Source organism: Zootoca vivipara, chromosome 8 (genome assembly GCF_963506605.1).
Source record: "Zootoca vivipara chromosome 8, rZooViv1.1, whole genome shotgun sequence".
NCBI classification, from domain to species: Eukaryota; Metazoa; Chordata; class Lepidosauria; order Squamata; family Lacertidae; genus Zootoca; species Zootoca vivipara.
In genome coordinates, this window is record NC_083283.1 from 26281587 (window position 1) to 26305556 (window position 23970).

Consider the following 23970-nt stretch of genomic DNA (forward strand, 5'->3'; position numbering starts at 1 on the left):
TCATTGAAAGTGTTAGCTTTTCTCCCCTTTCTTTTTTTTTAAAAAAGGAACCTACCTGTTCGTTACGTCTGGTACCAGAGGTCCTTCTCTATATATCCCTGCCACTCTGTAGGCTTTCTTAATAATGTTGTTGTTGTTGTTGTTTAGTCGTTTAGTCGTGTCCGACTCTTCGTGACCCCATGGACCATAGCATGCCAGGCACTCCTGTCTTCCACTGCTTCCCGCAGTTTGGTCAAACTCATGTTTGTAGCTTCAAGAACACTGTCCAACCATCTCGTCCTCTGTCGTCCCCTTCTCCTTGTGCCCTCCATCTTTCCCAACATCAGGGTCTTTTCCAGGGAGTAAAATAATTACTATTATTTACAAGCTGCTATGTGACTGGGTTGCCCGGAGAACCACGTTTTAGACATTTTTTAAAAAAAATGCTCAGGATTTTAACTGATTTTATCTCTAATGCTTTTTGTATTTTTACTGTTGCAATGATAATTGCCATTGTTTCTGATATTTTTGATCTGTTTCATATTTGTTTTATGGTTCTCTTTTGCAGGCTATCTTGAAAATCTAGATTAATGAAATAAAAGAGGAGGAGGAGGAGGAAGAAGAAGAAGAAGGATTTATCCACCTGGCAATTACTTCTGCTGCTGAGAAGACTCATTTGTTGTTACACATTGTCACACATTTTTTTATAAGCAATAGGAAAGGTTTCTGCAAGAGATAAGGGACAGCTCATAAAAGCATAAAAGGGACCCAGGTGGCGCTGTGGTTAAACCACTGAGCCTAGGGCTTGCTGATCAGAAGGTCAGCGGTTCGAATCCCTGTGACGGGGTGAGCTCCCGTTGCTCGGTCCCAGCTCCTGCTGGAAAGCACGTCAAAATGCAAGTAGATAAATAGGAACCGCTACAGCGGGAAGGTATACGCCGTTTTCATGTGCTGCTCTGGTTTGCCAGAAGTGGCTTTGTCATGCTAGCCACATGACCCGGAAGCTATACGCCGGCTCCCTCGGCCAATAATCCGAGATGAGCGCGCAACTCCAGAGTCGGTCACGACTGGACCTAATGGTCAGGGGTACCTTTACCTTTACCTTTACATAAAAGCATAATATGCATTTTCCCCTAATGAAAGTTGTTTCATTTCAGTGGTGGCAGGTTTTATTCCAACAGCAGTTTGAACTTGTATGCCCTGTTGCTAGGTTTTCATCCACTGACACCATTAGAAGAAGCAAATTGGTGATCTGGCCCCCTAAATATAGCAAATAACATTTATGGGCATCGAAGGGTGTTTAATAGGTTACAATAAAATAAACTTCAGCCTTGATTGGTTTTTTTTAACTGCTATTTTCTGTCTGCAGCTACCCAACTAGAATAGTAGATAGCTGTCTTTTGCAAATGGACTTTTTATTACAAGCAGGAAATGGGTGGTAATGGATAATAAGACATTTTCACACCTCTCCTGTCCTGGGCCTGTTGTTGTTCAAGGTTTTTATAAATGACTTGAAGGAATTGAGAGGATGCTCATCAAATCTGCAGATGATACCAAACTAGGAGGGGTAGCTAACCCCACAGAAGACAGAATTGGGATTCAATAGGACCTTAACAGTTTGGAGAACTGGGCCCAAACTAATTTCAATAGGGACAAATGTCAGGTTCTGCACTTAGGTAGGAAGAACAAGCTGCACAAATATAAGATGGGGGACACCTGGCTTGCTAGTGGTATATGTGAAAAGGATCTAGGGGTCTTAGTAGACCACAAGCTTACCATGAGTCAATAGTGTGATGCAGCACCAAAAAAAGTGAATGCTATTCTAGGCTGGATCCACAGAAGTATAGTGCCCTGATCAAGGGACGTAATAGTACCAGTCTATTCTGCCTTGGTCAGACTACACCAGGCTGGAATACTGTGTCCAGTTCTGGGCACCACAATTTAAGGATATTGACAATCTGGAACATGTGCAGAGGAGGGTGACCAAGATTATCAAGGGTCTGGAAACCAAGCCCTGTGAGGAATGGTTGAGTGAGCTGGGTTTGTTTAACCTGGTAAAGAAAATAGCCATCTTCAAATACTGTATCTAAAAGGCTGACACGTGGAAGATGGAGCAAGCTTGATTTCTCCTGCTGTAATAGATTGGACCCAAACCAATGGCCTCCTTCAAGTTAAAAGAAAGGAAATTCTGACTAAACATCAGTAAGAGCTGTTTGACAGTGGAACTGATTCCCTTGGAAGGTGGTAAAGGGACCCCTGACCATTAGGTCCAGTCGCGGACGACTCTGGGGTTGCAGCACCCATCTCACTTTATTGGCTGAGGGAGCCGATGTACAGCTTCCGGGTCATGTGACCAGCATGACTAACCTGCTTCTGGCGAAACCAGAGCAGTGCACAGAAACGCCGTTTACCTTCCCGTTGGAGCAGTACCTGTTTATCTACTTGCACTTTGACGTGCTTTCGAACTGCTAGGTTGGCAGGAGCAGGGACCAAGCAACAAGAGCTCACCCCGTCGCGGGGATTTGAACCGCCGACCTTCTGATTGGCAAGCCCTAGGCTCTGTGGTTTAGACCACAGCGCCACCTGCGTCCTGATTCCCTTGCAAGGTGGTGGACTCTCCTTTTAAGTGCATATTGCACATATGTGATAGATAGATGATAGATGGATGGATAGATAGATGATAGATGCATAATTATTAGAATGCTAACTATCTTTTGTGTAAGTATTAATATATAATCATTTACCAGTCACTCACCATTTGATGCAAGCCAGTTCTGAACCCTCTTTTTTGCAACAAAATGAGCTCCCAGTCCTACAATGTCACTCATCTGAACTTGTGCAGCTCTGATTTGATTCTGCCACTGTCTTGGCTTTCTGCAGTTATTACCCTGCCAACATTTGCCTTTCATCTTTTCCCAAAAGTCAACTTAACTTCTATTACAAAGGAAATGAAATGTTCTCCATGTTTGCCAACATTCTGAGAGAACGCTTTCTCTAAGAATGACTCAAAGTTCCCTATTCCCACACCCTGGTGTTACTCTGAGAACAACTAAAGTAAACTTTTCAGCGGCGGTTATTTGTTCTAACACTTTCCCCCATTGTAAAATGTTTGGCACTAGGTAAAGAACAACAGTGCTAATTTTATCTAGATTTCACATATCCCCTGGCCACATAAGCAGGGCCTATTTGTTCTTTAAAACTTGAGGACATAAAACAAACGATGCTCTGTCAACTCTTCTCTCTCTCACCCTCTGCCAGAGGAAAAAGTGTGGAGTTAAGTAGCTTCAGGGCATTCAGGCAGTACAAGAATAATTGGGGGTGGAGGCTAAAGCAGCTTCAGGGGGGGGGGGATTTTGGGAGGGGAAAAATATCAGTGAGCTTTCTTAAGAAGTCAGTCAAAGATGTTATGTCTAAAAAAGATGAGGACTAATCTGGAGTCCAGTCTATATTGTTACCATGAGTGATTCCTACTTAGCTACCGTGGGACTCCATACTCTTTACTGACTTATTTTAGCCTCTGGTTGGGAGACACAGAAGCAATTGGCTTGGAAGGACTGCACCATTCATTAAGAACCCGAGGCACTGAAATTCTCTAATCTAACCTGATCTATGAAACACAGGTGCCAAAGTACCCTTCTGAAGCAGGGTTAGCGGGCGAGCTAGGATTACATACCTATCAAATACGACTGGGTGTCATATTGATGTCAAATAGCAAATATTCTCTGAACATGCAGATATTCAAGGAACATGCATCAACATACCGTATATTCCGGTGTATAAGACGATCCCCAACTTTTCCAATTAAAATATAGAGTTTGTGATATACTCGCCGTATAAGAAATAAGACCTGGTGTCTGGCGTATAAGACGACCCCCGACTTTTGAGAAGGTTTTCCTGGGTTAAAAAGTAGTCTTATAGGTACTTGTAATTTTGAAGTGAGTTGTGTTTGTTGTGTTTTTGATGGGATGGGGAAATACATTACTTTGAGATACAATTTTTGATTCTTTAAGGAAAAAAAGACACAACAGAAAGATTGCACGTGCTTTGGCACAACTATTTCTGACATCTCTAGACAAAGTTGGGGGATGAACATTCACATCATTTTTTAACCCAAGTTTATTCAAAACAGAAGCATATTTAACAGGCAGTCACCCTCTGCTGTAAATAACGCATGCGTTGCTTGTAATATAAAATGCTTTGGCTGGAAGGGGGGGGAAGTTGATCAGTTTATGCTTTGTGTTCATTCTATTCAGACAACTGCATATTCAGAATGAAAAAGTGGTAGTTGTTCGGCACAGATAATTAGCACTGGCAGCACAATTTGCTCCTTTAGCTGTGGTAGTAGAGAGACATCTAGCAAAAGAAGAATCCTAAGCATGGCACGTGGGATAAAGACATCAAGCTCAGCTCACCCATACTCGGAATAAAATAAAAAAAAATGTCAAGAAGGATTATAAATCCTGAGTACAGAATTGTATCCATAACAGAACACCTCTGCTTCTCCAACAATCCTTTGCATTCTGCTGAAGACGCTGTCTGGACCGTTGCTGAACATTCCTTCCTTTGTAGCACAATGGTGTCCTGCAAGGGGTTAAGGCAGAAGTCACCAGCATGGTGGCCTCCAGTCGTTGCCTGACGAGAGCTCTGACCGTGGACCATGAGGGATGTGGGGCTGATGGGACTTGGAGCCCAACAACTTATGGGGGCCACCACATTGGCTACTGCTGCAGTAAGGCAATGTACTGGGTGCGACACAGCCAGTGGCATTGGTGCTGAATCTGAAGATCAGGTGTACAAAGATCAGTTCAAGAGCACAGGGCAGCTCCTTGCTGTATCATTGATATCCTTCCACCGATTTTGATAGTCCATTGCCGCAATGCAGTTCCTCACAAATTCAGACTGCAGCGTTACTACTTTGATTTAACCAGCACTGAATGAAATGAATTTCCACGTTCTCTGTGTAAATGTCTTACAGCAAAATCCTGTGCAGGTCTGTTCAGAAGTCCCACTGAGTTCAGTTGGGCTTCTGGGCATAGGTGTGCAGCCCTGCAGTACCTTAGAACTAAAAATTTAATACAGGGATGCTTTTTCCTATGGCCTTTTGGGGAAAAGGTTGAGGTTGGAAATGCATTTATTTTAGTTCCTCCTCTACTAGAGTTCCCAGACCTCTACTTTCAATTGGCAACCTGAAGACATCTATAATGAGCTCCTTAAAAAAATCCTAGCACTTATTGCTTGTTCTTATATAATGTACCTTCTATTTTTCAAATAGTGTCTAATTACCAGCTATTGAATCAGCATGGAGACATCCTCATGAGCTGGTAATCAGACAAAGGAAAGACTAAGAGTGCAGCACAGATTAAGGAACATCAAAATGATGTGCATGCCTTGGAAGACAAAGGGAGCATGTCCCAGTGACGCCGGAGTCTTCAGGTGGAGAAAACAGTCCCATTTGTTCTACTTGGCTTTGGTTTCCGACGCCTCCGTTTCAATATCCAGGTCAGTCAGACAGCAACAAAACAGCATCTGGGCATACTTAGTGGCTGTAGCTACAAGATAAAACAATGATATGACATTATGAAATTAAGAACTTAAGAAATTAAGAACCTAATATCAAAAGCCTAGTGAGCATGGCAGTCCTTCCCGTCATTAGGACAATCTGGCCATTGCAAAGGGGGCTGCGATATTGCAGGGATAGCCAATGTAGGGCCCTCCGGATACTGTTGAACTACAACTCCCATCATTCTTGACCATTGGCCATGTTGGCTGGGTCATATGGGAACAGCAGTCCAAATATACCAGGAGAGAACCAAGTCTGCTACCCCTGGGATAATGAGAGATATGACCATTAGATAACAGTTGACATAAATACTTTAAAATCCACTAAAAGCCATAATGCAGTGATGGCGAACCTATGACATGCATGTCAGACGTGACACGCAGAACCCTCACTGCTGGCACGCGCCCAATCAGCCCATTCGCACTGTTGTTGTTGTCCCCCCCCCCATTTGTTCTCCCGCTCCCCCTCAAGCTACAGCTTGTCTCCGCTGTTAAAACCCAGATCCTTTTTGTTGTTGCTGCTGCTGCTGGTGGTAGCCAGAGATTGGGTTTTAACCCTTTCTGTGCTGTTTTTTCTGGCACTTTGGCAGATGATGATTGGGTGTAACAACGTTCATTTTTTAACCCATTCTGTGCTGGTTTTTTTGGCGCTTTGGCAGACTATGTCGGTGCTGCGTATTAGTTCCAGCGAAGGTATTATTCGTCATTTATTTCTGTTCCCTTCCCCCCCCCTAAATATCGTGAAATTATGGTTTTTTTCTCAAAGTGACACACCACCCGAGTTATGCTTGGTTTTTTGGCGAATTTTGACACACCAAGCTCAAAAGGTTGCCCATCACTGCCATAATGTGTTGTTGCCTAAATAGCAGTTCAGCATGCATCGGAGTACTTCCAGACACTAATTACATAACAAACCCCCCATTTTAAATACAATAGACCTTTCTTACCTGAAAGCCTTCGCAGGTACCAAGGTCTCTTTTCTACGGGTAAATAGACTCCCAAAAAGTAAGCAGGAATTCCAGAGAGTGCTATACCAATTCCAATAATGGAATTGATTGTGTCGCTGAAGAGTGGGACTATGACTAGGAAAAGGGAGCACAGGCAATACACAATGGGGAAGAAGAGGCTGAGCTGCAGGCACAAAAAGAGGAATGCAAGTTATAGGAAACGCTGTGGGGAAATTGCAGCACGACATCACACCATATAATAACATCATCTAGTTCAGCATCCTGTTCTCACAGTGGCCAACCAGATGCCTGTAATCCTGCAAGCTGGATGAACACAACAGCACTCTCTCCACCAGTGATTCCCAGCAACTGACAACAACCCCGCCATTTTATACAGTGGTACCTCTACTTACGAATTTAATGCGTTCCGAACGCACATTTGTAAGTCGAAAAAATTTGTAAGTTGAATCCCATAGGAATGCATTGGGAGAAAAAATTTGTAAGTTGAAGCAACGCTATCTAAAAATTCGTAAGTAGAAAAAATCCTATCTAAACAGCATCCAAGATGCCGACGGAGCTCCATTCGTGAGTAGAAACATTCGTAAGTAGAGTTATTCGTAAGTAGAGGTACCACTGTATAAGCCTTTCTGTAGCTGCTAACATTGCAATATACTAGGTTCTAGTATACACATGAAATACCATTGAGTTAAGGATGCAGCTGTCTAGAGCAGAAGTAGGCAAACTAAGGCCCGTGGGTCGTATGCGGCCCAATCGCCTTCTCAATCCAGCCCACAGATGGTCTGGGAATCAGAGTGTTTTTACATGAGCAGAATGTGTACTTTTATTTAAAATGCATCTCTGGGTTATTTGTGGGGCAAAGGAATTTGTTCGTTATTTTTTTTCCAAAATACAGTCCAGCCCACCACATAGTCTGAGGGATGGTGGACTGGCAAATGGCTGAAAAAGGTTGCAGATCCCTGGTCTAGAATGACCTTCCTCAGCCTGATGTTTGGGAATCTGACTTCCCCCAGCTTCCCCCAGTACAGAGGGAAGCAAGTTGAGAGAGGCTGTGCTGGGGTATGAATACTCAGGCAGTATAACATAGGAGAGTAGCCATGATAACTAAAAATGGAATCTCCACAGCATGCCTGAGCCTGCTAGATCAGGCCAATGGTCCTTCTTGCCCAGCATCCTATCCCCACAATAGCCAACTGGATGCCAGAGGGAAGCCTGCAAGCAGAAGAGCGAAAGAGCATTCTCCCCTCCTACAGTTTTTAGTCACTGGTATTCAGAAGCACTTTTGCCTCTGATAGTGGAAGTAGACTGTAGCCATCATGCCTAGAAGCCATAGCCTTTTTCCTCCATGAGATGCCGGCAGCACAATTTTCAGAGCAGCTTCCAAAAGATAAATAACTGTACTTGATGCTCAGAATATTTCTAGGTCATGGTCTGACCAGGAAATTTCTCTCCCACCTCAATGCTATCAGGAGAAGATGGGTATCAAGGACCAATTTAGTTTGCACCGCAGTTTAAAGGGGTTTTAAGCAGGAGAAAATGTGATTCTACATGTTCTTGATAGCAAAGCTGCAACACACTCACACCTATGCGCGCATTTTGAAGCTTCTGCTCTGCTATTTACTTACTTTAATGGGTCTTGGCCTGTCTGGCTGGGTATATCTTAAGTATATTAACCCTGCAATGGATAACCCAACAAAGAACCAATAGCTGAAGCAATAGTAATTAATCAGCAGAAAGACATCTTCCACAAGGAGATAAATCAAAGTCATTAAACCCTACAAAGAGATAACAAAAAGAGAAGAGAGAGATATATATAATTTCCTAGACACCACATTCTAAACACAGACTTGATAACACACTATGCACCATGTTCTTTGCTTAAAGTCTGTCAAAAACATTTTGCTACCTTTTTGAGATTTTGGGAATCTTCTGCAAAAGCACATGCAGTTTTTTAAATCCTTCCAAGGGTTTGTCCTTGATTTTTTTTAAAATCCTTTGACAGTTTTTTCCCCTTTTTCTATGGTTGCATGATATTATGTGATGTGGGCAGTGCTTTTTTCTGGGGGGACGCAGGGGGATGCATACCACTAAACATTTTGTGAATCTTTGTACTTTTGTCCATTTACTGTATTTATTTTTCCTGATTTGAACTATACAATGGTGATTTTCTTGAGTCAAAATGAGACTACCCTTAAACATTTTTTTAGAAAAAGAGCACTGGATATGGTCACAGGTGCCCCTGATCCAACAAGAAAGCAGATTGGAGTCCTCCTGCATATCTGATCACGGCATAAACAGATCCCTTGGCCAGATGCTAGCATCCAGCAATCAAAACTGCACACAGAGTGATCAGGATCTGCATATACAACCGATGATGTGATCCCCTTCAGAATTGTATAATAAGGATGGGAATATCCAAAAGTCACTGTACTATTACCATGAGTGTGTTCTTGGTTGTGAGGATGACAACAAGGAACTGGCCTGGAATAGAGTGAGTTTGCTTGGCTGAGTTCATGCAGTACCAGTAGGATTGAGAATGCACTGAATGTAGATTTCAGAACAAAACAAATATACAGTGGCACCTCGGTTTTCAAACGTAATCCATTCCAGAAGACCATCTTCCGAAATGTTCAAAAACTGAGGTGCAAAGGGCGGTCTGCAAATTTCATTGAGAAAATTGAGAAACATGCAACGGAAGCCGTTCGACTTCCGTTCAAAGGCGCATTCAAAAACCCAAATGTTCGGCAACGGAGATGTCTGAAAACCGAAAATGTGTTAAAAGTCCTAGAGCTTTTCTTTCTTACACTTTGTAATCACTTACATTAAAAACGAGGGCAGGAACAGGTGTGAAACATTTTATATGAATCAAGCTCAGGCTATCTGGGAGTTGTCCTTCTCTGGCTCCAACGTAGAAAAGCCTACCACAATGTTTAAAAAAGTCTTATCAGTGCACAGTCCTATTATATTCTAAGGTGACATGTGACACGGCTCTCTAAAGAAATATTAAAAAGCAATATTACACAATATTAGGAACAGTTCAAAATAAAGTTTACAGAAGTAAGGTGGGCCCTAAAAATCATAGCTGCCAAGTACCCCGTTTTCTCCGGGAAAACCCCGATTTTACTTACCTTTACCCGGTGGACCCCCGTATCACTTCGTCTCCCGTTTTTCTCCATTATTTTCTCCTGCCGGCGGCCATTTTTTCCCTTTCCGATTTGCCCTTCTATGGGCACCAAAAATGGCCGCCGTCGGCTTCAAAAGTCGCATCTACGCATGTCTGGAAGTGCATAGACACGACTTCCGGTGTCGGCGGCAGCCATTTTTTGTGCCCATAGATGGGTGGAGCGACACCGGAAGTTGCGTTGACGCACTTCCTGACATGCGTACAAGCGGCTTTCGAAGCTGGCGGCGGCCATTTTTGGTGCACATAGAAGGGCAAAGCGACACCGGAAGTTACCTCGATGCAACTTCCGGTGTCACACGACTGCCGTTCCCGGATTCTGCAGTCCGGGACTTGGAAGGTAAGCCTAAAAATATACATCTCAATAAAGAGGCGCGTCTTCAGCATTTGCCGAAAGCCGTGTAATGAAGGTGCCAGCAGTGACAGACTTGGAGCTCTCAAATTTAAGCAGCGCCCCGTGCAATGCTAAAATCTGTTCCCCCACCTCTCATGCTCTGGTCTATAGCATTGTTGTGGCGTCCCCTGCAGCATGGGCACCGAATTCCACCGCACCGGTTGTGCCACCCTAAAACAGCCTCTGGTGCCAGGCACTTTCCTCTGTTGGAAAGTGGTTACTCAGCAATTCCTATGCTAAGCTGAGAGATCCCATGTCATCCGCCCCATGTAATTCCTGTTACTGGACCCGGTCATAGGGAAATGACAACTGCACCAGACTCACAACTTCTGAATCGGCCCATAGCCACTGCTATCTGCAAGGAATGGCTAAATGCGCCCTAAAAATCGGCGTAGTAGGATCTGATTGCACCAGTGTAACATAGGCATAAGGGTACATGTTCATGTGTCTCAGTCCAGGCTGGCCTTGCTGTTAGACTGTAGGAGGCGGAAAATGCAGAGGGCAGGAATTGGTGGCGAGGTGTTGGATGGTAGAGTTCTGTGTGTGCCATGCATGGCCTGTCTACTGCCCTCAGATGCGGTAGAGGGTGTTGTCCTGTTGACAGTGTTGAAGGGAGATTCAGTTGCCAATGTCCAGGTGGAACTGGAAGTGCCATCTTTTCCTTTGCCTCAGGCGGCAAAACCCCTTGCACCAGCCCTAGTATCAGTATTACAAGGCAGCTGTGAGGAACCCTTGGGCCTCCAGATGATGCTGGACTTCAACTCCCACAGCAAGCATGGTCAATGGCCAGGGATGATGGGAATTGTAGTTCAGCAAAGGGCCAAAGGTTCCCCATACCTGCTGCCAGGTGACAAGGGGGACTAGCATCCCACAGCTTGTTACGCCAGCAGAACTCTTTGCAGAACTCCTGAGCTATTTGTCACAGAGAGTGATGGAAAGGCAAGAGTTTATACGGTTTATCCTTGTACAGTACCAGAGAATATTTGCTTGGTGCTGTATGCTTGGCCTTAAGTGGAATTAGGCATGGCAAGAAAAGTTTTCTGCATTCCTAAAGTAGACCACCAGGTGGCAGCGTGCTTTTGAGGTCCTTTTCAGTCTGATGTCATTTCCATGCTGCTGATTTAGCAGTGTATGCAGAATAACCATTAATTTGTATTTTTTTTAAAAAAAAAATGCAATGAAAAATATTCTAAGCTCTTCAGCTTCCAGTGGAATGAGGATCTGGAGTTCTGAACAGCTTATATATATATATATATATATATATATATATATATATATATATATATATATATCACATAGGAAATTCAAAAAGATAAATGGAATACGTGCTCCTATGTATCCTCTTATAATTTATTATTGTGCAATTGAATTAAACCCAATTAATCCTTGTTATAAAATGCCTAAAACTGACTAGCTCTGCACAGCAGAATCTCAGATGCAAGAGGTGACTCTGGTAACTGACATTCAATTGTATTTTACAGCCATTTTACTGCTGGATTTTTCGGGGGGGGGGGGGAGGAGCACAATCCATTTAGTTTATAAGAGAAAAAGTGACAGAAGCTTTGCTAAGTTGTTGCAGTATGATACACTATTCAGTAAAATCATTTCTGGCAGAATGCTACTGGCTTCACCTGCACAGTGCTAGTTTCTGAATGTCACCTACCTGGAAGCTGCAATAATTGATGAGTTTAATCCTCCATAGCAAGACATAGCCACTGCAATAGGGATGATCCACTTAGCATGGCTAAGAGTCTCATTACCAAAAGTCTGCAAAAGAAAAGAAAGAAAGAAAATAGGCTCACTCAGCTAGTTTCACAATGCCAGCCAACTGTCACGGAAATTTACAGCTCAAGCACAAAGTCGGGCGAGCTCATTTTTGACAACAATGCCCCACCATAATCTTGGAACAGCTTTTTAAAAGCCACACTTATAATAGTTTAGTTATCTGTCACACGCAGCTAAATTGCCAGTGAGTGAATGGTTAAACAACATGAGAAAGTAAAACTAATATGTATTTAAAAGGTTGATCACAATCCACTGGTGGGATTAAATCACCTCTGTGGGATTTTGTGAACTCCTAAACTGTGTGCAAGGAGATTATTATATTTATTATACACTCTGCAATATATTTATAAGATGCAAGGAAGGGTTCCTTCTTCACCCTTCTGGAAGCAGACAACAGGGAAAATCAGCACCACATGCATTCAGTTAACAAGTACAGATGTATGGGCCCAGATTTATTATTCTCTGAATGCAGGATCCCGCTGCCGCTGATCCTGCTGCTGAACTGCGTTCAGAGGAGGGGAAAAGAAAAAAGGAGAGTGCTTCTGGGCATGCGGGGCACCTTAAAAGACCACCACATTAGTGTCGCTTGGCGGAGCGGGCACTAAGAAGCTTGCCCTGTTGTGCGCTGTTCCCTGGGAGCAAGTCCCATTGAACTCAGCAGCTTCTGCTGCTGCCGGCGGCGGCCCCCTCGCCCGGCAGCCATCGCACTCTGGCTCCTCCCCTGCCCCGCCGTGTGTGCTTCCTCCCTTACCTCCCGTGCCTTGGCCCCGCCCCTTGCCCCCCCTAGTTTTGATCCTGGGTACGCCCCTGTGCCAATCCTGAATGTATTGGACTTGTGACCATTATGCTCATTTGCCTTCGGTAGCAGTAAAGCTCTGCTGGATGAAACATTAATTGCCTCTGGTATATTTTGGGGGAATCCTGCGACGTGTTTAAGTTTTTATTTTGCTAACTATATGTTGGAATTTGCTGTGGATCAATATTGAGAAGAATTACATGACACAGTGGAAGGCAAGAGCCAGCCTTCCACAACCTGGACCCTGCAGATGATGTAAACTACAGCTTCTGTGAGCCTTGAGCCCATGGTGGATTGCCTTTTGTTAGAGGTTTAAAGCAGAGGTTGGATGGCCACCTATCAAGGATGCTATAGCGGTGAATCTCCCGTATTGGCAGGGGCTGAACAAGATGTCCTTTGAGGTCCCTTCCCGCTCTGCGATTCTACCAACTCAGGATTTGCAACGTACCACGGCCACAGCATCACTCCCTAACAGGGCAGCCATGTCCAGCACAACATAGTAGGCCACATTTGTCAGCAGGTAAATGATAGTCACGATGGGCATTGAGATTGCAATGGAAAGGGGCAAGTTCCTGCAAAAGGAAACGAAACAAGTTATTTGCAACCAATTGAAGGGTAAACCAAAAGGGAGGCACATTAAAAAAAAAAAACCCAATAACAACGATCTGCTTGAAATTGGCATAAAACATTGGCACCTAATGCAAGAATGGTATGACCCAAGACAGGCATGTATACCTTTCTGGGTTTTTCATTTCTTCCGTGACGAAATTCAGTGTATCCCATCCAGAGTAGGAGAAAAGAGCTGAGTAAAGGGCAAGGGCAATGAATCCTGCATCTGCTGTGGAGCCTTCAAATGGCTCCTTGAGGTTATCAGTTTCTCCTGTGGAAACATCAGAAGCCTGCAGTTATTTACATCTACATGCCCACCCACACACAACCAATATGTAGCTTATATGAAACAGGGGCAGAATCAGAATGTTCTCTACATGTGTCATGGCATCCACAAACCTGCCAGCATCGACTATAGGGTGTGTCTGTGTATATTCCTGCTTCACGTAACAACTTCTTCTCACTTGATACTTGGGATACTTGGTTCATGTGTGAAGAACATAATAATAATAATAGCCCAGAATTAAAGTATGAGCTAGCCCAGAGTCTATATGCTGTTCAGTTTTGCTATCATATTTACACACAGAAAGTTAAGTTCTTACCTTGGGTGATTTTATAAAGACCCACAGCTATTACCACAATAAGGGCCATGACTTTGGCATATGTGAAAAGGTCTTGTACTCTGGTTCCCCACTTCACATTGACACAGTTAATAAAGGTCAGGGAGCCTAATAAGAGAACAGGATACAAATTAGATAAACCCAGTTAGCTGTACTTCATTAGAATACTGATGACTTGGACGTTTTTCAATTAACATAACCTATTATTATTATTATTATTATTATTATTATTATTATTATTATTTGGAACAGCAGAAGAGATCAACTGGCTATGATAAGGACTTAAATCGAAACAAACAGTCATTTGAATCAGGATCAGGAGCTATGCTGGCTGGGCCAGATAGGAGTTAATAATACTTGGAGAGCCACCGATTAATGTAAAGTTACCAGATTTTTTTCAATGAATCCGGGAACACTTTTCAACTTCAGTAGGAATGATAGGATTTTGTCAGGGGACTGATTTGTAAATCCGGGGACTGTCCCCGGGAAACGGGGACATCTGATAACCTTAGATTAATCACCCTTGATTTACACAAATGTGAAGCATCTCTGTTTCACATATGCTGTAGCCTCCCAGATGGAAGGCAGGATTGGAGAGACATTGGAATGAAGTCAGTTTTTCAGTAAGGAAACAATGGATTTGCATATTATCTGTTTTGTAGAGTTGCATTTTCTCAGCATGCCTCAGCACTCATCAAGAATAGGGAGAAAAGAAAAGAGAAAAAATGGAATCATAGAATTGTAGCGTTGGAAGGGACCCCGAGGGTCATCTAGTGTAACCCCTGCTAATGTAGGGATCTCAACTAGATAATACATGACATATGGCTATCCAACTTCTGCTGTAAAACTTCAAAGGAAGGAAAGTCCACCATCTCTTGTGGGAGTCTGTTCCACCGCTGAACAGCTCTTACTGTCAGAAAGTTTTTCCTGATGTTTAGTTGGAATCTCCTTTCTTGTAACTTGAATCGATTGGTTTGGGTCCAACTCTCTGGAGAAGGAGAAAACAAGCTTGCTCCATCTTCCATGTGACAGCACTTGAGATATTTGAAGATGGCCATCATATCTCTTCTCAGCCTCCTCTTTTCCAGGCTAAACATACCCAGCTCCTTCAACTGTTCCTCATAGGGCTTGGTTTCCAGACTCTTGATCATCTTGGCTTCCTTCCTGTGCGAGGATGTTAATACACAGATACCCAATACCGCTCCAGTTGATAGAACTGGTTTTGGAGAAATTGTGCCACACAGTGAGCACAGTGGAAGTTTTTTGGGAATAAACATGAATAGGATTGTGCTGGCTGGGTTTAAGTCCTACTTGTGACACTGACTTGGTTTTGGACAAGTCACTCAGCCTCAGTTCCCAATCTTTAAAATAGACATAATAAATGACCTATACCTTAAAAGACTGTTATGAAGATGAACAAAGGGTTTATTCACAATTTATTAAAAATGTATGCCTAAAAATATAAATTAAGGGTTACGACAAACAGGCATCTGAAAACCCCACATATTTTATAGGTATACCCTTCAGAAAGCTAAGATTGATGCAGGGTCAGTTTTTGGTTGGCAATCCAAGGAAAATCTTAAAACATCAAACAGTGCTGTCAATATGAGTGCAAAACAAATAACCAAAAACTGTTTTCAGGAGTGGGCGGGTGTTGTTTTTACAACTCCAATTATTTTTCACTAACAAGATAAGAGCACGGTGAGAACATTCTTTTAGTGCCCTCTAGCATTCAGAGACAAGGTTGCAGTTTGCTATGAAAAAAATATATTGGCTTCTGGGGAGATGCAGCTAGAGTTGCCATATTTCAAACAGTGAAAATCCAGAGAGAAAAGTTGTTGAGCTTTTTACCGATTTCTGCCCGGACACTGCTAGAGACAGCAGTATTCCATATACGGTATGTCTGGGAAATTCTGGCCTCAGATTATGAGGGGGCTCTTAAAAAGCTTTTAAGAACAAAATTTCAAGCTTTTCATAATTGGCTAAAGACTAAAAGGAACAAAGAAATCAGATTCCAAAACTGTCATATCTGATAACAAAAAAAAATACCCTTCCCAAGTAGCATTTTTGGGCTAATGGTATGGGAACTCTTCAACCTGACATAGCTTAGTGCCTTAGCATGTCTTAGAGCCACATTCACACCGTATATTTAAAGAAACTGTGATACCATTTTAAGCAGCATGGCTTCTTCCAACGAATTCTGGGAGCTGTAGTTTGTTTAGGGTGCTGAGAGTTTTTTTTTTTAAGGAGATCTTTATTCTCCTCCCAAAGCTACAATTCCCAAAGTAATCAGTTGGACTACACACACAGTATGACAATATCATCTTCCCACCATCACCTCAAAAGGATGTCTTGCTGGATCGCACTGCTGTTTGTCTCAGGGATGGGGAAACAGATGGTTTTGCTCCAGATGTCCTCAACCCCAGCTAGCCTGGTCAAGGATGATGGAAGCCATGGACCACTAACATCTTGAGGGCCATAGGCTCCCCATTCCTGACTTCTCTATCCCAGCATTCTGTTATTAACAATAGATGCTCATTCCTCAGAAAAAGCTGGTGGATACTGTTGTTGTTTATCTCTAATATCCGAGAAGCACTAGAAAAACGCTGGAAAACCAGGAGCTTTCTGACCCATGCTGCCTACCATGTATGACTCTCCAGGGTCTTGGGGGAAAAAAACTTTGTTTCTTTCATAGCCCTGTAATTAACAGATGGCTACTAAACTGCCTTAATAATTAACACACACCCATCCCATTTTCCTATCAGGTCTGTTGGAATCCAGTTTTTCCTCTGATTCTGTGGCAGGAGCCTAGGCATTTAGTACACAACCTTCCCTCAGAAGACCCATGAAACTGTCAGTTCGTGGCCTGAACTTGCATAATCAAAATAAATTGTTGCATTGACGGACTAGAATTTTACTTACAGATGCAGGCAGCCGCAATCAACCTAACTGCTCCATAGGGTGGCTCACAGAAGGGAAATATCGGCTGAACAATATAATTGGCAAAAGTGATTGCAATGACGGCCTGAGTTGTCGGCTCAATAATGAGCAAGGAAGACCATAGTCTGATAAAAGCTATAAAACCTCCGAAAGCTTCTAGAATGTAGGCATAGCTTGCTCCTGATTTAATAATGGATGTCCCCAGTTCAGCATAACACAGTGCTCCAAACAATGAAAAGATCCCACCAAGGGCCCAGAGGAGGAGCGAGAGTCCATATGAGCCACTGTACATCAAAACACCCTTGGGAGCCACAAAAATCCCCGAGCCGATCATGTTCCCTACTATCAAAGAAATGCCATTGAGCAAGGTGATCTCTTGCTTCATCTGCATTTTTTCCTTCTTGTTCTCTGCCACTGAATCCAATTCATGCAATCCATTCTTGGGTATGCTCTTTTTATTGCAACACGCTGTCCAGGAGCCTGTCATGATCTTCAGTTAATCATTACCTGGAAGTGAGGGGAAGAAGAGAATGTTTTGTCTGCAAAGCTGGCAGGACACAGAGAACACCAGGAATCACATTGTAGCCCCGTTTTAACTGCATAGTGGTGTAAGGGGAAATTTGATTTGAGTTGCATTTTAACGCGAACCGAAATACAACTGTTCTATCCGAATTTTGCGATGCAGTTCTCTACTCATATCACGCACGTTAAAAATGCATATATTTGGGGAAAGTTTGCATGAAAACATATATAATATTAGTGAAATTAGAAAACAGAAATGCTGTGGGTCGAAAAAGGCTGACAACCCTGATCTAAAGAGTGCTTGGGCCAATGGGGCAGTGTGCCACCTACCTCAGTCTGCCCTCAAGCAGACCCCAAATGCCTGCCTTCTTACTCACCACCAGTTCAGAAGTTTTAGGGCCTGTCAGCTTCCTCCTTCGTCTCAGTGTTGTCCTTGTTGAACAGGAATGGGGATGGGAGCAAAGCCAGAACTACTTGGCTCTGCCTCACATTGACTATGGTTCCTTGTGCATTCCGCCCCACCACTCCCAATGGCCACCAGCTACTACTGTTGACTTCATCGAATCCAGGGGTGAGAAAACTGTTCGCAGCCTGAGGGCCACGTTCCCACCTGAACAGCCTTTTGAGGGCCACATGCCCATGGTGGATGGGGCCACAGGCAAATGTGGGCAATTCAAGTAATGAAAAATTTACCTTCGTACCATAAACTAGTTTCTACACACACAACACTGAATCCTTGCTCCATGTGAAGAAGAGGCATTATCAGAGCTCAAGGATAAATTTCCTGTAAGCCAAAGCCACTCAAGGGAGGAAGCAAGACCAGTGAAGGGTGTGCTCTGGGGAGAGTTCTGAGGGCCAGGTATGGAGGCCCAGAGGGCCGCATACAGTCCCTGTGCTCGAAGTTGCTCACCCCTAATTGAACACCTCCCTTGGTGTTGCCTGCAACAGTGGGCTCTGCCTGGAGAACATTTCAGCCACTGCAGAACCACAGCAGCTAGATTTGTTCACTTACTATCTCACCCTCACCTTTCTCCTGCAAAATCCTCCATTACTCCAGTTGGCGTGAATGTAACTGGAAAGTTGTGCAGCTGCCATCAACCACGTCATAATTTAACACAGCCATGTGGAGCAAGGAAAAAGACTATCCCCACCCCCAGAGTTTGTTTATAGCCTTGTAAATTTAGGGGTGTTGTAGAGGAATGGCCCACTAACCAATCTGGTTGCTGACCACTGTTCTATCTTGCATCAAAATAAAATGTTGAAAGAAACTCAGTAGCACAATATGACATAGGGCTTGTTCACACAATCAGAGATAATCCCAGGTTGTTTCCAGATGGTTGCCCCCGAGGTTGTTCATGTGAATCAGACTTGTTATTTCAACTGAACTGTCCTGGATTGAACAGGGAGCAGTTTTCTGCTGCCACAAATGCCTGCCAGACACGCTGTGTGCTTTCCGCAAATTGGCAGGGCCAAGCTTTAGTTCATCCGAGGTAATTGCTGCTTTCTCCACTTAAAGTACATCCCTTACTTTAAGATCAAGGGAAGTTGAATCATCAACTAGGGATTCTTTCCACCTCATTCCTCTCGAGCCACATTGATGCCAATGACTGTGCATCCAAAGCAGAAGAAAGCACTCTAGATTAACTTACCTTGGGTTTCTGGTTTTTGTTTTGTTTTTAATGCCCTTAATCATTGATGCAATACAGTAGTTGACTGGTAAATGTTTGTTAAAAACAGCTGTTGTGAGCCAGGCATGGCGTCAGCCCTGGTGATGGAAAGCCAGTTGTGCTTGCTTGTATCAAACTTCAAAACACAGCTATTGAGCATGTCCAAATGCATGCTGGGAAGAGGAATGTTTCTTGTAGGGATGGACACAGGCCAAGTGTGCAAAACAACCTCCCCCAAAGACATATTATAAGCCACCCATCCAAAAAGCACATCGCAGTCTGGACTTACGTTTATTATCCAGTGTAAAAAACTGAACACCCCCCTCCACGATAGGAGAATAAAATGACCTGGTTTTCCAGCTAGTCTACAATTTTTAGAAGTAAACTCTAAATCGACACATGCTCTACCCTTCAAATGCCCCATCTCTCATATCAAAAGGAGGCTATTGTTCTGACCTACAGCTGGTAAATAAATATCAGAGGACGGTTAATGCTTACCCATGGATCGCTGATGTCCTGTTTAACAAGAAGATGGCTGTAACTTCAGGAACTCAAAAGTGAGCTAAGGCTGTAAGTAAGCAAGCAGCTGCCTGGCAGGAAGGGTAAGTGATATGAATATGAATGCTCCCCTCTCTGTGTGCTGCTATTTGTATCCCCACAGCAGGGTAACCAAAATCAGCAGCAGCAGCAGCAGCAGCACATCAAGGAAACTGCTTTCCCCCAAGCCGCTCAAGTTTGCTAATGAACAACAACTGCCAGGGCTACAGCCAAGGCCCCCCCCCCGAATTTCTAGGAAATTCACTGGTGTTTGCTGAAGAAAAAGGAAACTGCCAAGTCGATTATGTTTTCCCTCCTCTACATTCTTAGATTTTGTTTTTCATGATGTCTTTGGGGGGGGGGGGTGACCACAGACACAGTTGCAGGCAAATTCAGGAGAAAAGAACTACATGACTTAAACCAGGGACAAGATTCAAGCAAAATAAAGGAGAGGTCTAAAAAGAATGGGTCAAAAACGAGTCGCTTGAGAGATGATGAATAAAGAAAAGGATCTCACACCAAGCCTGAACAACATGTGTGAGAATGTCCCGACATGCTCATAACAGCTTGCTCAGCAAAAGGGTATATGCTTCTTTTACTGTGAACATTTTATATACAGTATTTAAGTCTGGCTGCACCAGGTTGGTGAAGGCTGGCAGAAGTCGGCACGTTCCAGAGCAGACTTGGAGCACTCCTGTGGACTCCAGGGAGATTACACTAAAGCCTGCTTCCCACTTAATTTTTTTATAGTCAGCTACAAGATGAGCAGCCCCATCCATTGTGAATATGGTGCACTGGTTCAAGTGTCCATGTTTCCTTGCAATAAAAATAGAAGTGGCAATGGGCAAAATCTCTGTCCCCTCCAGTTCTTATTGCAGGGAAATCCAGCCATTGACATGTGCACAGGTACTTGGATACCTTCTTTCTAAGTCAGAGATCGTAGAGTAAGGTTGCAATGGGGGTAAAACGTTCCAATTCCAGTGGAATTGCATGGGGATTCAAATAAATTTGGGTACTTTTTATCCCTGAGTCAAAAAAAAAAGTCACATAATAAGACTTGGCCCTAGGATGGGTTAAATTGGTTGCTCGGTTGCTGGCGGCTGAAAATGTTGTTCCCGGTAGGGAATCTAGGTTCAAATCCCTGCTCAAGTATGAAGCTTGCTCAGTAACCTTGGTAAAGTCAGTTTCACTCAGACTAATCTCCTTTACAGTTTGAAAACATGGGGTTCCACAAGAGAGGGGCACAAAAGAAATTTAGCAAGAAGTGACAAATGGGGAAGCCCGCTCAATGTGCCTAAATTAAGCTGGTGGAACCTCCCTCTTCTCTTGGGTCAATTTGATCTGCAACATGCAGACCCTCAAATATGGTGCGGAACAGTGGTGGAATGGTCACTGCATCCCCTTCCCAATGTTCACCGTGTCCTCTTCTGAAGACAAGCAGATGGGAGGAAAATGCTGGGGCATTGGGAGAAGATCTCTATCCCCGGTTGGTCCACATAGAATGCAAGAAGAGCCTGTCGATCACGCCAGTGGCTCATCTGCTCCAGCATCTTGTTCTCACAGTGGCCAAGCAGAGGCCAACAGTGGAGGTAGAGCATAGCCATTGCAAAGCCTTCTCCATGAATTTGTCCAATCCTCTTTTAAAGCCACCCAAGTTGGTGGCCATCGCTGCCTCTTGTGTGAGTGGGCTCTACAGTTTAGTTATGCACTTTGTGGATTAGTACTTAATTTTACCTTTCCTGAATCCATCAATATTCAGCTTCGTTGGATGCCCACAAACTCTTGTGTTGTGAGAGAGGGAGGGAGGAAAATTCCCTATCCGCTTTCTCCATGCAACACATCATTTTATAAGCATCTATCATGTCACCTCTTACTCTTCTTTTCTCTAAACTAAGAAGTCCCAAATGCCACAACTTTTCCTCATGGGCTGTTGCTCCCGGACCAAAATCCCATGCAAACTTTGCAGTACTGTACTGAAAGCTTACTTTTCTCTGCCTTTTGTTGGAACACTTCCAGGTGCGTGTTACATTTCAACACTGGTGTCTGAGCACAGGAACACAGAAAGCTGCAGATCAATGGTCAATCTTGCTCAGTATTGTCTACATTGAATGACAGTGACTTTCCAGGGGTTCAGGCAGGGGACACTCCAAGCCCTGCCTGGAAGTACCGAGGACCAGCTCTGAGACCTTCTGCCTGCAAAACAGATGCTCCACCGGAGAAATCCTAACATTTTATTTTTTTAATGCTTATGATTTTTTTTTTAAACACACACACACACACACACACACACACACACACACACACACACAAAAGAAAGAGAGACTTACCAAGGTTTCCTGACCTGTTGTCCTCCAAAACGATAAAGCCTCCTGTTTGGAACTGATGTGATGGAAGCCAAGGCCCAGAATGAAGCAAAGTGCAATGCAGTCGAAGAAACCGGACGGAAAAAACAGCCTTGGCCAGTGTCTTGTGAGCAGCAGCTTAAGAAGTTAATGAGTGTAGGAGAGCTATGAGGCAGTCAAAACAAAGGGGCCAGGGTCAAGGAATGCAGTTGTGTTCCTAAAGTCAAAAGGCAGCTGGAAGGAGCTTACTGAGCAGCCTGTAGCTATGGGGATATGACCCAGACCAGTCAGGCCCTGCCTTGGTTATTTCCACCCCCACCCCCCCAAGCGTCTGTGGGTTATTTTCCCAGCACTTTTTGCTCTCCCTCCCCAACTTCCACCTTCTCCTTCATGCATACTGGCTGCCAGGATTTATCATCAACCCAGCAGTAACCAAGGACAGATCAGACGGCTGGGATCTGGGATATACAGTCATACCTCGGGTTACAGATGCTTCAGGTTGCGTCTTTTCAGGTTGCGCTCCCATGCCGAATCCAGAAGTACCGGAACGGGTTACTTCCGGGTTTCAGCGCACATGCATGTGCAGAAGCGCTGAATCGCACTTTGCGCATGCGCAGAAGCGCCGAATCACGGCCTGCACATGCGCAGACATGCAAATGTGGGTTGCGAATGCTGCGGATTGCGAACGTGCCTCCCGCATGGATCACTGTAAAGTTATGCTGTGTTGGTGCTTCTAATTCCCACTAGGTACCACATCCCAGGCTGCTCTCCTCCCACCCCTGCTAGTCCCTAGAGGTAACCACCATCAGCCACGGCTCTCTAGTTTGGTGTGCATGACCACAATACAGTGGCAGAGTTAGGGAGGGGCTATCCTGTGTGTGCAGCCTGGAGAGTTGCTTCCAATCAGGGCAGACAGTACTGAACTAGATGGACCAAAGATCTGTCTCAGTTTAAGGCAGCTTCCTGTGCCCTTGTTTGTGTGTTTTTACTGAGATGATTTCAGCTATTGTCTAGCCAACTCTTCCATCAAGCCCAACTTTTAATAGCCTATGAGTCAAGTCAAGAGAGAAATTGAGCCACTCCAGGAACAATGGAAAATGTCGCCCCTGCTTCCTCTTTCTCTGCAGTTGCTGGGAGGTGGCCCTGTGGGGGGAGGGGCATGAGGGTGTGCAAAAGTCTGGCACCAATGCCTGCCATCACCCCTCTCACATGTCCAGAGTCTGTGGTCCTGAGACAACTGCTTCATCATGCCTCATGGGTGCACTGGACCTACGGTGCAATTCACATCAACCAACCAACCAACCAACACAGCCCAGCCATTTAAAGCAGAGTTTCCCAGCTGTTTTTGGACTACAACTCCCATCACCCCTAGCTAGCAGGACAAGTGCTCAGAGATGATGGGAACTGTAGTCCAAAAGCAGCTGGAGACCCAAGACTGGGAAACACTGATTTAGAGTAAATGCTGAAAATCGCAGAGTCATGATAAACATCCTAAAAGTTCCAAAAACTCCATGTAGGAGGAAAGCTGCCATATTGGAAAATCACAAATATCCATTTGTTTAGCTACACTTAGGGCTCACTCACACTTCTGCTTGTCCCATGCCTAGAAAGCACAGGTTCAAGCAGTTTTGCACTTGTCCCATGTTTTCTAGGCATGGGTCCGAGTGGTTTTGCCTCTGCCCTGCTTTCCCCCAGAAAATCTGCTCTTTAGCGCTTAATTGGAACAAATGGCAATCTGCGAAAAACCCAATTGCTGCTTGTTCTGATTCAGCACTAAACCTCAGGTTTTCCCCAGGGGAAAAGTGGCAGAGGTCTGAATGAGCCCTGGAGGCAGTCATATCTCAGAAATTTACATGAAGTATCCAAATTTAACAACTGAAGGGAATGTTCTTGCATTCAAAATGGCCTCAAGTTCTCAGAGAAGAATTTGGGATGTGAGTTTGGTGGTCTTTCCAAATGTTTATTACCACACATGCCTTTTTATTTTAAATACCTGGGTCACATAGTAATTTGACTGGACTGTAAAGCTTCAGCGACAAAATTACAAGAGAACATATATACAGTACATATATAT

General features: G+C 44.0%; 1 protein-coding gene and 1 long non-coding RNA gene across 5 annotated transcripts; one reads left to right on the forward strand and one right to left on the reverse strand.

Moving 5' to 3' along the window:
* Positions 1 to 4077: 4077 nt before the first annotated feature.
* LOC118089823 (Y+L amino acid transporter 2) lies at positions 4078 to 22138 on the reverse strand. Of its 4 annotated transcripts, XR_009557998.1 has the most exons (11): positions 21882 to 22137; positions 16811 to 17335; positions 13871 to 13996; positions 13395 to 13539; positions 13108 to 13231; positions 11742 to 11845; positions 9325 to 9421; positions 8129 to 8278; positions 6486 to 6669; positions 4693 to 5528; positions 4078 to 4660 (listed from the first exon to the last, which is right to left on the reverse strand). XR_009557998.1 is itself a non-coding variant. In XM_060277715.1 (10 exons), the coding sequence occupies exons 2-10, from the start codon at positions 17313 to 17315 to the stop codon at positions 5437 to 5439; spliced, it is 1527 nt and encodes a 508-aa protein (XP_060133698.1). In that variant the 5' UTR covers positions 17316 to 17335; positions 21882 to 22137; the 3' UTR covers positions 4078 to 5436. The 4 variants fall into 4 exon arrangements, 3 of the variants coding, with proteins under 3 accessions (XP_060133698.1, XP_034980698.2, XP_060133699.1); XM_060277715.1 differs by having other exon boundaries at positions 4078 to 5528; XM_035124807.2 differs by lacking the exon at positions 21882 to 22137 and adding an exon at positions 19516 to 19731 and having other exon boundaries at positions 4078 to 5528.
* Positions 19554 to 21812, forward strand: LOC132592539 (uncharacterized). Its single transcript, XR_009557999.1, has 2 exons — positions 19554 to 19619; positions 21571 to 21812. It is a non-coding gene; the product is annotated as an uncharacterized LOC132592539 (long non-coding RNA).
* Positions 22139 to 23970: the final 1832 nt, after the last annotated feature.

Coding starts and splice junctions, on each gene's coding strand:
- LOC118089823 (XM_060277715.1), bottom strand. CDS start 17,315: ATGACAGGCTCCTGGACAGCGTGTTGCAATAAAAAGAGCATACCCAAG. Junction 9,422..11,741: donor TCAATTATTGCAGCTTCCAG/GTAGGTGACATT, acceptor ACATTGTGGTAG/GCTTTTCTACGTTGGAGCCA. Junction 6,670..8,128: donor ACAGGCCAAGACCCATTAAA/GTAAGTAAATAG, acceptor TTGTGCCTGCAG/CTCAGCCTCTTCTTCCCCAT.